Source organism: Eptesicus fuscus, chromosome 5 (assembly GCF_027574615.1).
Source record: "Eptesicus fuscus isolate TK198812 chromosome 5, DD_ASM_mEF_20220401, whole genome shotgun sequence".
Classification (NCBI taxonomy): domain Eukaryota; kingdom Metazoa; phylum Chordata; class Mammalia; order Chiroptera; family Vespertilionidae; genus Eptesicus; species Eptesicus fuscus.
This window is the reverse complement of record NC_072477.1, coordinates 48,153,019-48,168,316: the sequence shown is the minus strand read 5'-3', so window position 1 is coordinate 48,168,316 and position 15,298 is coordinate 48,153,019. Positions and strand designations below refer to the sequence as shown.

Below are 15,298 nucleotides of genomic sequence, written 5' to 3'. Positions count from 1 at the left end.
TTTCAACTTAATTTTTGTTTTTTACCTGAATCCAAAGCAATAGATTTTGGAGGGGCCACAGGATGAAACACAACAGGGAACATTGTTCCTGGTAACTGATTATCAATCTGGGGGGGGAAAGGAAAACTAACTCAGCAGGATTACAAATAATTTAAACTTTTCGTTTCAGAGGCAATATTATAAAAGATGTCACAAATTTCATCATAATTAAGTATCCATATGTATAAGTGGTACTATTAGAAGTTTCACTTTAAATCTAAAACTCTTATATACCTCAGCAAGGGCAATCTTTTTTATATGAAGGAATATGTAAATATCCTCATCATTACATTAACATTACACAGCATGTACATCATTAATGGAAATACTTGTACCTATGGATCATGTGAGATTTTAACTATGTTTAATCTAAATAAAATGTAAATGGAGACTGGATATGAAATCAAATGATAGGTAGAAAGAAGAAAAAGAAGAAAAATGTCCTAAATAATATCCATCAGTTAAAAGGAAGGAAAAAAAAAGAGAGAGAGGAAAGGAAGAAAGAGGGAAGAAGCAAACAAGCTGCCAAAACAACCTCCAATACAGCCTTGCTCATTCCCAGGTAGAATGACAAAAGAAAATCCTATTTGGGGATCTCATGAAATATTCAAAGGAGTATTTAAAAACAACTATTTCAAAGCAAGGAATCACTCTTGCAGGCTAACTGGTCAAATTAAATAGTCTCAACAGTGACAAGATCTTTGGACTTTGATGGTAATAGTATGTTGAATCCACATGATATTTTAGAGGAGAATAAACACACAAACAAAAAGAAAGACATTAATTACAATGTATGCTAGAATCCCCAAGATTCCCAAAGTGATTAGATACAGATGCTTCTTCACTGACGATGGGGTTACGGGTTTACATCCTGATAAATATCATAAGTTGAAAATGCATTTAATACACTGCAGAGTATCAGTTGTTGCCCTCGTGAACACGTGGCTGGGAGATGTGGCTTGCTGCTTCTGCCCAGCATCACAAGACTATAGTACTACATATCACTAATGTGGGAAAATGTCAGAATTCAAAATTCAAAGTACAGTTTCTACTGAATGCTTATTGCTTTCACACCATTGTAAAGTCCAGAAATTGTGGTTCAAACCATCATAAGTCAGGAACTGTCTGTATAGGTACTGAAGTGAGGATGACAGTGGTACCTGAAGCCAATACAATCTGGCCCTCAAACTTCTCTGGTGAGGAGACTGCTTAAATTCAATTTGAATTCCTGATAAAAAATCTCGCTTTATAGGGCACGGAATAGGGAGGCGCATTTCCATTGGAGTTTTATCAAAATTGACCTGGGGAAAAAACAAAAAGAACATGTGTTTGTGATGAGCAGGAATTAATTAGCACTGTAGCCCATTTTAAATACTCATTTACTCACAAATTGAAAGGGGAAAATATCGTAATTTTTCCCTCACCAAAATATCTACCTTAAGGTGAAATACAGTTGAGATGTTTGAAACAAAATCATCACTTTTCTACTAAAGTTATGAGGAAAAGGAAAACAACTGAGAACTTTTCAATTACATAAACTGTACTTAAGGTAAGTCATGCTTTATATTTTTTTAAAAACCTCAATAGTAATGGATAAGCCTAGGTCATTTTTAAACTTTGTTTTAACAAAGTTAAACAATGAATAGTTGACAGCTTATTTATATCTGACACTAATTGTACAGTTGTTTATTTTCATTTGCGCATGGCTGACATTTATGGGGGAGGAGGTAGGATGGGGAGCATAGCTGATAGCCAATGCAAATTCAACCATCAGATATCAAAGACAAAGAGCTGTATGACTGAACCAGAACAAACTAGAAATTGCAGTCAAGATTCTGGGGTCTTCTTGGAGCAAATTAAGTTTCAGAGTCAACACTGTAACGGCCTATGGACACCTTTGTTTGTGGACATTTCCCCATGTCCAACTATCATTCACATTTAATGAATTTAATTGAGCAAGTTTTTCATCATTAAAATAGATAATTTTGTACAGACTTTATTAGACAATACATATTGGTATAATTCAATACCAATAAAAAAAATTTCAAGCAATCTTAATTTCTCCATAATCTTACTGGCAACAAAACTAATTCTGTGAAACTATCTGTCTTGTAAATAGATTATAAAAATGTACTACAGCATATAATAACAATATATTTAATTAAAAATGTACTAATAAAAATGTATTAATAAATATTAGTCATGCCAATCCTACTAATAAATGAGTTTATTTACTAATAAATTAGCTTCCACACACACATTTTTACTTGGATAGTAAAATTTTATTTATCACCACCAAAAACAACAAAATACAATAAAATAAAAAACAAAAACTCTGATATACCTCAAAATTATTGTCTAGCTTAATCCAGCCATGTTGTTTTGCTGCTTGATATTTCTTATAGGACTGTTCCAGTAACATTATGTGCTTTTGACTAAAAGGCTTCCATTTCTGTTTTGGTTTCATCTCCCAAATAACATCAGAACTAAAATAATCCATAAAGAAAATTAAATTAGGAATACATATTTCAGTTTGTGGAACTGTCCTTCAACTCAAAATTATTGCAACTATCAATCTTCTATGGAAATTACATTTATACAAGAGATATTTTTGAAATACCAGAATATACCTGTGTTATAAAGTAACATAAGGAAAAGAAGCAGTGGGAAATGTTTTTTTATCACGAGTTGACATCAATCAATTAAAGATTTGGCAAACTTTTTGTAAGGACCATACAATAATTATTTTAGGCTCCATGGCTGAGACAACATTAAAGTTACTATGAAGCAACTTAAATATGAGAGAGGAAAAAAATTTTCCACAAATTTTTTAATTGATTAAATTCAAAACAGAAAAATAACAATTGTGTATAATTTTTAAAAACACAAGTCTATTAATAATGAGAAAAACACATTTTTATTTTTAAATTCTTAGTGATGTATAATTAACATAAAATAAGTTTCAGGTTACAACCTAATTATTCAATATTTGTATATACTGTGAAATGATCACCACAATAAATCTTGTTTGAAAATATTTTCACCTATTTGCTCTTTGCTAACTATTCATAGAGGCTAATTCTTCAGTCACTTCAAATTCAGCACTGCCTTCTCAAATATGTGTACAACTGAGCAGTATTGGTAACATCTGTTGACTCATCAAGGGACACGGAAAACCACTCAAAATAACTGCCCTTGTTATATAATTGACTATTGATGCTCTGAATGTCCTCAATTCTTCAAACAACTGTTCTCACCAAAAGGCTAATGGTCCTAAGTTTATTTTCTCTGGATACATTTCTTCAGCTGTTACAATCATATTATTCAATTAACTCACTACGGTTAAAGGCTTTCCTTGCTTGACTTACAAATGAGTCATTCAGAAACTAACTTTGGTTGCAACCTCATTTTATTTTTCTAAAGAAAAGCTGCTGTGAATAGAAAGTCTTAAATTTTCTTATTTTCCTAGCTATTGCTTTCCTGAGAGTTGGGTATATTGTGACACATGCTTGGTTTGGAATTGTCAATATATATTGGATACTTTTAGCTCAGGGCTAAAAAGAAAATATTCAGATGGCAATTAAACGTATGAAAAGGTGATCAACATCATATGTAATTAGGGAATTGCAAATCAAAATAACAACAAGATGCCACTACATTCCTATTAGAATAGCCAAAACCTGGAACACTGACAACACCAAATGCGGGCAAGGATGTGGAGCATCAGGAAATCTCATTCATTTTGCATTCTCAGTAGGAATGCAAAATTAGTGCTGCCACTTTAGAAGACAATTTGGCAGTTTCTTATAAAATTAAATATACTCTAACTATATGATCCATCAATCATGCTCCTTTATATTTACCCAAATGAGTTGAAAACTTAGTATCCACACAAAAACCTGCATGTGAATGTTTATAGTAACTTTACTCATAATTGCCAAAACTTGCAAGCAACTAGGACTGTCTTTTAGTCAGTGAATGGATAAATAAATTATGGTGCATCCAGACATGAAATATTATTCAGTGATAAAAAAATGAATAATCTACACCACCTGATTCCAATGACATGACTTTCTGGAAAACTTACAGACAGTAAAAAGATTAGTGGTTTAGGGGAAAGAGGGAGGGAGGAACAGGTGGAGCACAGGTGACTTTTAGGGTAATAAAACTATTCTATACTAGAGGCCCAGTACACAAAACTCATGCACTTGGGGGGTTAAGGGGGCTCAGCCCAAACTGCAAGAGGATGCAGGCCAGGCCGAGGGACCCCACTGGTGCATGATCGGGGGCCGGGAAGGGATGTGCAAGGTTGGCCAGCAGGGAGGAACCGTGGGAGGGCTCCAGGGCATGTCCAGCCGGTTTTGCTCAGTCCTGATCAGCCTGACCCCAGCAGCAAGCTAACCTACTGGTTGGAGCATCCGCCCCCTGGTGGTCAGTGCAAGTCATAGCGAGCGGTTGAGCGGCCTTAGCATATCATTAACATATTATGCTTTGATTGGTTGAATGGCCAACCAGGCAACCGGACACTTAGCATATTAGGCTTTTATTATATGATGATACTGTAATGGTGAATACATGTTATACATCTGTCAAAACCCATACAATTCATAATACAAAGAGCATTTCTAACATAACATAAACAAGGGACTTTAAATAATAATGTATCATTATTAGTTCATTAATAGTAACAAACGTACTCACTATTTCAAGATATCAATAATGGGGGAAACTTGGAGGTATATGGGAACTCTACACTCAATTTTCTTATAAACCTAAAACTGCTCAAAAACTAAATCTATTTAAAAATACTATGTAACTGACTTACTTTTCCTCAGTACACATCCTTACTGAAGTGCGGTGTGTCAGAAAAAAGGTATTCAAGTTCTTTTAGATAAAGTTTTAAATGACCTTATAAATAAAGGCCAACCTGACAAAATACTGTAATAGCACATATAATATTTGTATAAACACATTATGTCAAAGAACAAGAAAGAAAAGAAAAATGGATTTATATGATTTTAAAATGATTTTCATATTTAGTTTAAAAACACAATACACTTGAAAAGTTATGGTTTGCCAATGACTGCCCTTATTTTAAAGCCAGTCTAAGAGTCCACTGATGAAATTTGATAAATAAACTTTAGGATAAAAAATAATAATAAAAAAATAACAATACAAGACTGAGTCCTGGCTGGGTAGCTCAGTTGGTTAGACCATCGTCCCCATACACCTTGGTTGTGGGTTTGATCCCTGGTCACGCACATATAAGAAACAACAAAGGAATGCATAAATAAGTGAAACAACAAATAGATGCTTCTCTTTCTCTCTCTCTTCTTTTTCTCTCTCTCTCTCTCTCTCTCCCTTCCACTCTAAACAAAATCAATCCATCAATTTAAAAACTTTAAAGACATTATACAATACTGAAATGTACACCTAAGAAAACATGTTACTCAGATATACATAAATATATTAATATTATATTAATGGTATTGTAATAGCATTTATAGAAAGTTTAATCTGTCAGGTGTTGTATAAAGTGCCCTATATTGCCCTAGCCGGTTTGGCTCAGTGGATAGAGCGTCAGCCTGCGGATTGAAGGGTCCCAGGTTCGATTCTGGTCAAGGGCACATGCCTGGGCTGTGGGCTCGATCCCCAGTGGGGGGGGGGAGGGGTGTGCAGGAAGCAGCCGATCAATGATTCTCTCTCATCATTGATGTTTCTATCTCCCTCTCCATCTCCCTGCCTCTCTGAAATCAATAAAAATATATTTTAAAAAAATAAAATAAAATAAAGTGGCCTATATACATGGCCTCTTTGTTTATTCAATTTTTTTATTTCACTAAACATATAAATATCAAGAGATTCTATGCTGACTGTACATGATCCCATGTTCATCATTCCACCCATTAGCCTCCAAAAAGTTAGTCTTTTACCAGTTAGTGTGATCAGAAAAACCAAATTAAATAAATTCAAATATTTTTCTTATAAAGGTATAAGCAGAACTAGAGAAATTGGTCCCATCACTGTTAACAAGTTCTAAATAATCACCCATTAACAATCATGTACCCATGTTAAATACTGCCTCCTCTGTGAACCTTTTTTCTAATTTATCTGACCCATGTGGTTGGCTTTCGCTGACCCCTGCCAGTTTCTCCAGCCTCTACCACACAAATTAGTTGCTTCTACGAATAACTCTGTATTTCCACTGTATGTGTGCATACTTCTTTGTAGCATTTCTCTGTTTTTATAATTCACTTAGAAAAGCACATACAAACAACAAAGAAAGAAGCAAATCTTTTTCCCCACCACCGAGGATGAATATTTTAAGGGCAAAGATATTATCTTAGTCACTTTCTATATTATGTGGTTTTCAACCATCTAGCTGTGAAAACGACTGTTCCATAAAGTTTTCCTGAAAGAATGTACAGTATATAAACTCAGAACAGGTAAAGGTTTACTCTCAAATTTGATATTATGCCCTCAATGTCTTTTAAAGATTTCTGATGCCTTATCTTCCTTCTTCCATACCTGGTAATCCCAATATATGAAACTTCTTGCTTCTTTTCATTGTTAACCAGTGAAAGCCCAAGACTATGAAGAGAAAAGGTTATTTCATGATCAGCCTGCTCCATTTCTTCTGCCTGCAGTGCTTTGGAAACCAAGGCAACATCATCTGTGAAAAGCAAAACTCTCTGGCGTCCATCCAGGAATGACACCCAGTGTATCTGGATGTTTGCATCATATGGAAACTGTCCACACTCATCCTGGGGGAAAAGAGACTTTATATTAAACCCACGAACAGTTTTTATTCCATAAAGTTGAACTGCAGTAACTAAGAAAGTTCATAAAAGTTTAAAAAGCATGACTATAATGATAGAGGCAATGCATTGTTGTGTAGCCATGGTTTTCTGGAGAAGTTGATATTTTAGGAACTGTATTTCAGATCTTAAATAAAATTTGTTTCTAAATTTTTTAAAAAAAGGTACTTAGCAGAAACAAGAATAGCCTTCAATGGCACCAATGCTATAAGATGCTTACTTGTCTCCAATATGGACAACAGAATGGTTCAGATGTTTATTAGACCTTAGGTAAAACTAACCTAGTTTACTTTTGTTTTAAAATTTTATAACACTGAAAAAATTTATATACATCACACTGTTAAACAGTCAAAATACGGTGATCAATTTATAGTAAGTTCACCAAGAAAAGCCTGAAAATATGATGCCTGATTACTGTTTTCAGAGATTAAAATAATGATTCCTCTTCATCTGGGCTTAACATAATATAATCACAGTTAATTTCAACAGGTAGTACAAGTATCTACTACGTGCTTTTCATCTCTTGCTTTCTTGGAAAAAACAAAAAACAAAAAAGGATGGTAACAAGAGTATGGAAATAGTTTTGTTGTTGTTAGAAACAGAGGCATGGATACATGGAACAGACTGACAGCTGTAAGGGGGTGGGGGGGGCGAGGAGGGGACTGGATGAAAGAAGGTGAAGGGATTAGCCAAAGAACATATATGCATGGCACATAGACATACACAACAGTGTGATGATGGCCAGAGGGAAAGGGGTGGGGTCAGAGTGGGAGGACTCCTTTAATTAAAAAATATATGGCCTTGATTGGAAAGCATGATAAAAATCTCACAGCCAACAGTGGTATGTGTATGTTCAAAATAAAGTTGTTTTTCATTTAGCCTTAAAATTCCTTCCTTTTAAAAACAGGTAAATAAAAAAGTGCTTTGCTAATCTTTATTTAGACAAGATGAAGTGGGGCTATTTTTGAAATTATAAATGAGTTATTTTGACATATCTTATAGATTAAATATTGGCATGAACTATTTGCAATCTAAAGTCCAAAAGTAATCTATTTTGAGATATTTCCAATTCATTTTTAGTTCAAAAACTAAAGATATCTGTGTGAAGCTAGCTTGTTTACTTCCTTTGCCATCATTCACATCAAATGATACCTTTAATAGATCATGTTGCCCAATATTTGCTGCATATCTCCATGTAAGTTTTCTGGTACCCGTAGGATCTGCCCAGGCAAAAAGTCGAGCTTGTCTTGGCAGCAATTCCACTTCTTCCTGTAATCCACTGAAACACAACCGATGGAAGATTAAATTATCAGCTTGAGAAACCCAGACTATGTTTTACTGAGATAGAAACTGGCACAGAAATCTTATAAAATTGCCTTTAATAATTAAACACAACTCTGCTTAAAAATAAATAGCCTAAAAAGCCCAGTAAACTAATGGTTTTGAAGCAGGAGGTAACAGAATATTTCTCTTTCCGAGGTTCCAGTGTACTCTCTAAACTGATGCAAGGATGATCACACCAATAGAATTCATTAAGGTAAACAAACTGGTATGTCAGAGTACACCTGTTAAAAAAAAAAAAGCTGTGAATAGCAGCACTAGTGCTTATATGTAAGCTTTTTAATCAAATAAAATTCATAAGAAATATGTGTCACAGAAAAAAAATAATTGGGTCCATACTGTCGCCACTCCAAGTGCAGTCTGTGGACCAGCAGCATCAGCATTAACTGGGCTTGCTGGAAATGCAAAATCCTGGACCCCATCTAAAACCTACTAAATCAGAATCTGCATTTTAACAAGATTTCCAGGAGATCTTGAAATTTATCATTGAAGTTTAAAAAGTATTGGCCAGCCCTAGCCAGCTTGGCTCAGTGGATAGAGCATTAGCCTGCGGACTGAAGGGTCCTGGGTTCAATTCCAGCCAAGGGCAGATGCCTGGGTTGCGGGTTCAATCCCCAGTGGGGGGCGTGCAGGAGGCAGCCAATCTTCTCTCTCATCATTGATGTTTCTATCTCTCTCTCCTTCTTCCTTCCTCTCTGAAATCAATAAAGAAATATACTTTTTTTAAAAAAAGTATTGGTCCACATAATATAAACAACTTATAAACAAGTTTCTGAGAACTAAAAAAATAAAAAGTAACACTATTAGGTTTCCATCTCAATCTGCACTTTTAAATCTCTCAATGCATTCAAGCCATGAGAGTTAAGAATAGACAAATCTATAAGGCATTATTTTATATTTTTATATATATAATTATATAGGTAGAATTACTTTATAATAAAGCAACGCCTTGCAGATTTATAATAATTCTCTGCAAATATATAATGTTATATACTAACGGTTTAAAACTATTATTACATAATGGTATCATTCATTATTATATAACTAGAGGCCCGGTGCACAGATTCATGCACTGGTGAAGTCCTTCGACCTGGCCTGAATCCTCTCACAATCCAGGACCCCTCGGGGGGATGTTGAGCCAGTTTCAGCCCAATCCCTGCAGGCCAGGCCAAGGTACCCCACAAGTGCACAAATCTCTGCACCAGTCTGGTTTCAACCTGATCCCCACAGTTCAGGCTAAAGGACCCCACTGGTGCACGAATCCATGCACCAGGCCTCTAGTATGCATGAAAGATCGTAAGTTAATCTCTTCCTGCCCTCCTCCTCCCCCCTTCCCTCTGAGATTCATCAGTCTGTTCCATGTTTCCATGCCTGTGCATTGAGTGTCTGCCTCCTGGTGGTCAGTGTGCATCATAGCTACCAATCGAATGGTAGGCTTTTATATACAGAGATGGTATCATCAGTGTGTACTATACAGTCAACAAGACTATCTACTCAATGTCCTCCCATTTAATCTTTTACTACCCCTATCAATAAAAAACTGGATATAAATTTATAGGGAGAGGTTCACAAAGCATCATCAGATTACAAAGGAAGAATAATGTTTATACGGATTCACAATTCCTTAAATGCAATTCTGAAATTCAGAAAACTCCAAAAGTCCAAAGATTTTTCTATTAGTTTGGTTTTGACAGTCATTTGGCAGCAAAATCTGATCTGAAAAAACGATGTGAGACTATTAATAGTTTTATTTATCCCAATTGGTATAAATATTCATAAATTTTGCTGCAGAAATATTGTGTTTGATTATAGAATACTGTCTCAAAACCTGCTAATGGTATTAGTAGTAAACAACATATGTGTTCCATATTACCTTTCTAAACTGAACACATTCAGAACGTAGAACACATTTAGTCTCAAGTGTTTTCTAGAGGAATTTTGGTCCAGCAGAAGAAAATAAAATTTTCCATGAGCTCTTTTTGTTCATACCTCTGTTTATATGTGAGGGTGTCCCAGGGTGTATGGTTTATTATCAGAGCAGGTGCAGATCCTTCATGGTAATCAGAGAAGGTTATGACCGTTGAATGTTCAGCAGTGTTTACATCCACCAAGATACCCCCATTCTATAATAGGGGGGGAAAGTACGTTTGAGGTAATGCTTTAACATGCACTTATATTTAGAATTTCAATCAACTATGTAGACACAAAAAGGTTTTCTTAATTTCTTATGAAAAGCACACTGGCTCTGATCTCTTACAAATATATGTATGGTATGATATATTGATACAGTAGTACCTTCATATAATTACAAGTAGATTTTAAGGCATGTTTTTATAAAATATTTTAAAGCAAATTTTATAAATCAGAGATATTTTATTTTAAAACATGAAAACGTACCAGATCTTCTAAGCTCAATAGAGTGCCATTATCCTGTCGGTTATAAAAGAATGGTTTGGAGGATCCTTCACAGCCTACTACTCTCACACAGAGTTTGCCTGACAAATTTTCAGGCCAAAATGGAAGACACTAAAAATAGAAAAGTTAACATCAGTCTTAAAACAATTCTGTGGTATAAATAAGACAGTGGTTATTTAAGTTTTCACTTCTAAATAGGATCCTGTTTCAATTATTACTAAGTTCCTTAAAATATTCCCTCTACATCTCATATTAACATGATTGATAATATAATGACTATTTATGAAATCAAAGATGAATATAGATATATTAGTCTATACGTCTTTATGAAATGATTACAATATGAGAAACTGAAGAGCTTACTGATTAAGAATGCCTCAAATATCTCAAGTATTTAAAAACTATAATCATAATAACACTCTTTGTGCATATCTTACTTAAATTCCTTAATGCACTATGAATTATTTCAGGTTATCTTATCCAGAATAAACCAGAAAGATATCTAAAGGCAGAGGAGAGTCTATAGACCTTGCTAGGAGAACTACTAACATTATCTTCCCAGCTGCTTGTTGTGAATCAAATCATATACCTTTTGAGCCTCAGTTTTCTTATCTATAAAACTGAGATCTTAGCTCCTAATACAAAATGTGTGTTAGAGAATATTGAGGAAGTTCTATTTCTGAATAAAAATACTACTGTCACCAAACCCACATCAAAGATAAAAAGATAGTGAGCATGTGTTGCCAAGTCTGCGGGGATCATTCTAAGTGCCTTGGAAAGTGCATGCCTCTTAGTGCTCTCAATCTGTTTGTATTATATTTAGAATCATTCTTCTTAAACTTTTGCTAAGTATTTTTTTAAATTATTTTAGAATTTTTTTGAGATGTATAGAAGAATGGCTCTATCCTTAAAGTCAGCTCGTTTGGTTGAAAACTCAGGTAAATTCAAATTCTTGTCTTTGCACCTGTCCCCTCCCCTACTCATACCCTTATTCTCTGCACTTCCTCAAATCTTACTCCCAGCCTACAACGTTTAATTCAAATCTCACCTCTTCTATGAAACTTTCCCCTTTGATGTATACCACAATGACCACAATTTCCAATAACCTTATTAACCTTAGATAAGTATGAGATTAAATGTCTTTCTCTGTAAAGTATAAGGATTGAATTTTAGGAAATTTTCAAGGAGACTTCCAGCTCATCTATTCAGAAATTTATAACCACCTATAACTTGGTATAGACTATCTTTTTTTTCCATGTGTTAATTTATGAGTCTTAAGCCCTCCAACAAGATTACAAGCTACTTAAATACAGAATACATTATCTTAACTACTGAGATAAAACTTTTTTATATTATCTTTATATCCCATTCTATACATATAGGAAGAACTAAAGAATTAGTGTTAACCACGTAGACTGGGCTAGTGGTAAATATCAGCAACCATTTTCTTTTTTAACCTATGCTTACATTGCATAAGAAAAGTCTTTCAAAGTTGGCTGTCATATTTTAACACACAAATACAATAGCAAAGTGAGTATGACAAAAGGTATATACAACTCTTATTTATATGTCCATATTTATTTGTACATTTTAGGAGCCAGTTATATTAAAGGAAAATTTTACCTCTGAAGAAGCAATATAGTTCCACTTATTAGTTGGCATTGAGCCATCAGATGCAATTTCACCAACTTCTAATTCTAATGATGAGTTATTTGCAATGGTACAAAAGGGAGTCAGAGTAACTATGCGTGTAAGATTAAAACTACTCATTTTGATGCTAACACCAACCTGTGGAAAGGAAACAAACAAGCTTATCATTTCCCAATACTTTATACAGCTTCTTTGAATCACACACACACACACACACACACACACACACACACACACACACCATTCACACAGAGACTTCTTAAAACATTTTAAAATACGATTTCTTAAAGTAACTACTATAAAGTAACTACTAAAGCCATATCCCACTAATGATTATCTTCTCACTAATAAGAAAAATTTTGGTTTTTAGTTTGGCTACATCAAAAATCAACTCAAGAAATATCAACTGGCATATTTAACTAATGATTACTTGTAATAACAGATTTAATTTATTTGTATTCTTTACTTTTTAACATTCCAAACATAAGTTGTTTTAAATTAGTGTAAAGGATCAAGTTTTGCTGCATTTATTATCTCTGCTGTTAATAACGTAAGATGAGAATTTCAAAGTGGAACTAAAACAGGCCAACTAGTATCAGGTTGCTCAAATTTTCAGTCAAATTAAAGATTTAAGAAATGCTTGGCAGAGAGTAGAATGGAAGGAGGATTCTAGCATATGATTAATATTTACCAAGTTGCTTACTTGGATAGATTCAACTCACTGTCTTAAACTTTGACAAATTCTGGTTTTGCTATGGTATTAAGTGGCCATAGAAATTTATAGAGATATAATACTCTGAATTAAAAAGTTTATAGACTTACATCATCTCCTTATGTTATTATTAATTTAAGTTATTGATAAAAATAAACTGGAGTAAATATTCCATACTGATAATTTTTCCTAATATGTGAAAAGCATTCAATATCATTAGAATATTTGATTTCTATTAAGTTGCATTGATGGCAAAGCTTCTTTCTGAAATGTTCACATCTTTTTAAGATGGCATAAAACTACTAAAATTATTCTATAATTTCACATTTGAACTATCTCCACTAAGCATTTATCGTTTGAATTTGCCAGAATAGTTGTAACTTCTGGGTTCTTGCTATATTTAATGTGACAATAACAGAGTAAAGACCCTAAACTAAATTTTAGTGTTGGTGTTTTCTTTTCTTAAAATAAGTGACCCTTTGTAATAACAGCAACTAAATGAGAGCAGCAACAATCTAGCTTGATTATATCTGGTTTATCATCTGGCTAAGAATCTATTCAGTTAAAACCCCAAATCTTTAAGATCATAGTTCAATTTTTGTTTTTGTTTTTCTCCCTAAAATGCTAGATTCTAAGATTGTGAGTTGTGTGTTTCTTAAGGAAAGAGTCTTGGACTGGTTATTGATTTCATAGCTAATTTTCACTTCTTTGGTGAATTGTTTTCTTCTGCCCATTTTCTCTGCACAAATTATTTTTAATTCTGGTCTGGAAAAAAAGTTAAATGGCACATTAATGAATGGGTAGAACACCCTAAGAATTAAAGAATTTATCTTATTGAAAAGCTGTTTTTATGAAGTAAAATTGGGGGTGACTTTTGGTAACTCAGTAGATGCAAAGTTTGCTAGTTTTTCCCTAGGGGCGGGGGAGGGAGGGAGAGAATGAAAGAAAGAAGAAAACTAAACCTGTATAAACATGTTGTGAAAACTTTGCCAGTCAGTGGATAAATAATATGATGGTTCGGAAAATTGATAATAAAATATAAACTCTCAAAAAAATAAATAAAATGTCTGTACTCAAGATCCAGCTGTTTTGCTGAAAAACATATGAATAAATTCAAAGGTAAATAAATAAACAGAATCTTACCAAGTATTCCATATTGTTGGCAGGACACTTCACACATCCATAACTTCCCACTGTATCCAATGAAAAGCCATTGGACCAGGCACTAGTTGAAATTTTTAATTGTACCTAGACCAGAGAACACATACCATCATATAAGAAACCTAAAAGACTATATTAATTTTATTGGATGGAAAGTTGCTAGACCACTAGAAACTTAGTATCATGGGACACAGGAAAATATAATTAAAGCCATACTGCAAATGGGTATCAGAACCACAAAACTCTGGGGGTCAATACAATAAAAGCAATGTTCTGACCTGCTCATTTACCTACGCAATGAGTATATTGAATTTAAAGATCTATACCAATAAGGCCTTCTGCTGTTTTAAAAAGAACTAAAATGTAAAATATTTTCCAGTGTCAGACTTATGATATAGAGTTAAGAAATAAAGTTATAGCACAGAATTTAGCTTCTAACATTATCCAGCAATGTTAAATAAAAGGCATCGTGATAAGCAGAATGGACAACAGGACACAATTCCTCTCTTCAATGAGCTTCCAACTAAACAGAGAGATAGGAAATACTTATTAATTATGATACAAGACTCAATGTGCTAAGAGCCATACAAAAGGTACAAAATGATACCAAGGTGAGAGGGTAAAAAGTTTATTCTGGCTATGGGATGTAGATAGAGTTTTATAGAAGAGACCTAACTGTATTCCTGTATTAAGCTCCACCCACCCAACCATATTATACAAAACCTGAGGACAACCAAAGGTCAGACAGATAAGCAGTTATTATAACACCATGTGTTAGAATGGACCAGCACTCTAAGACAGTGTTCTCAGAGTGTGGTGACTGGACCAACACCATCAGCATCACCTGGGAATCTATTGGAAATGCAATTATCAGGCCCACCCAGACATACTGAATCAAATTATGAGGGCATGACCCAGCAATCTATTTAAAAGCCCTCTAGGGGTGATTCTAATGCACACTAAAATTTGAGAACCATGCCCTAAGACAGTGGTCGGCAGACTCATTAGTCAACAGAGCCAAATATCAACAGTACAACGATTGAAATTTCTTTTGAGAGCCATAGTTTTTAAACTTAAACTTCTTCTAAAGCCACTTCTTCAAAATAGACTCGCCCAGGCCTGTGGTATTTTGTGGAAGAGCCACACTCAAGGGGCCAAAGAG

General features: G+C 34.2%; 1 protein-coding gene across 1 annotated transcript in view; it reads right to left on the bottom strand.

The window, feature by feature from the left end:
- VPS13C (vacuolar protein sorting 13 homolog C) overlaps window positions 1-15,298 on the bottom strand; it is a 177,107-nt gene that overhangs the window by 14,585 nt on the left and 147,224 nt on the right. The window contains exons 60-68 of the mRNA XM_054716188.1: window positions 14,119-14,223; window positions 12,237-12,401; window positions 10,596-10,724; window positions 10,188-10,321; window positions 8,010-8,136; window positions 6,568-6,803; window positions 2,384-2,525; window positions 1,200-1,340; window positions 26-107 (exon numbers count right to left, since the gene is read on the bottom strand). Coding sequence (XP_054572163.1) covers window positions 26-107; window positions 1,200-1,340; window positions 2,384-2,525; window positions 6,568-6,803; window positions 8,010-8,136; window positions 10,188-10,321; window positions 10,596-10,724; window positions 12,237-12,401; window positions 14,119-14,223 — 1,261 coding nt within the window. The remainder of the gene's footprint in view (window positions 1-25; window positions 108-1,199; window positions 1,341-2,383; window positions 2,526-6,567; window positions 6,804-8,009; window positions 8,137-10,187; window positions 10,322-10,595; window positions 10,725-12,236; window positions 12,402-14,118; window positions 14,224-15,298) is intronic.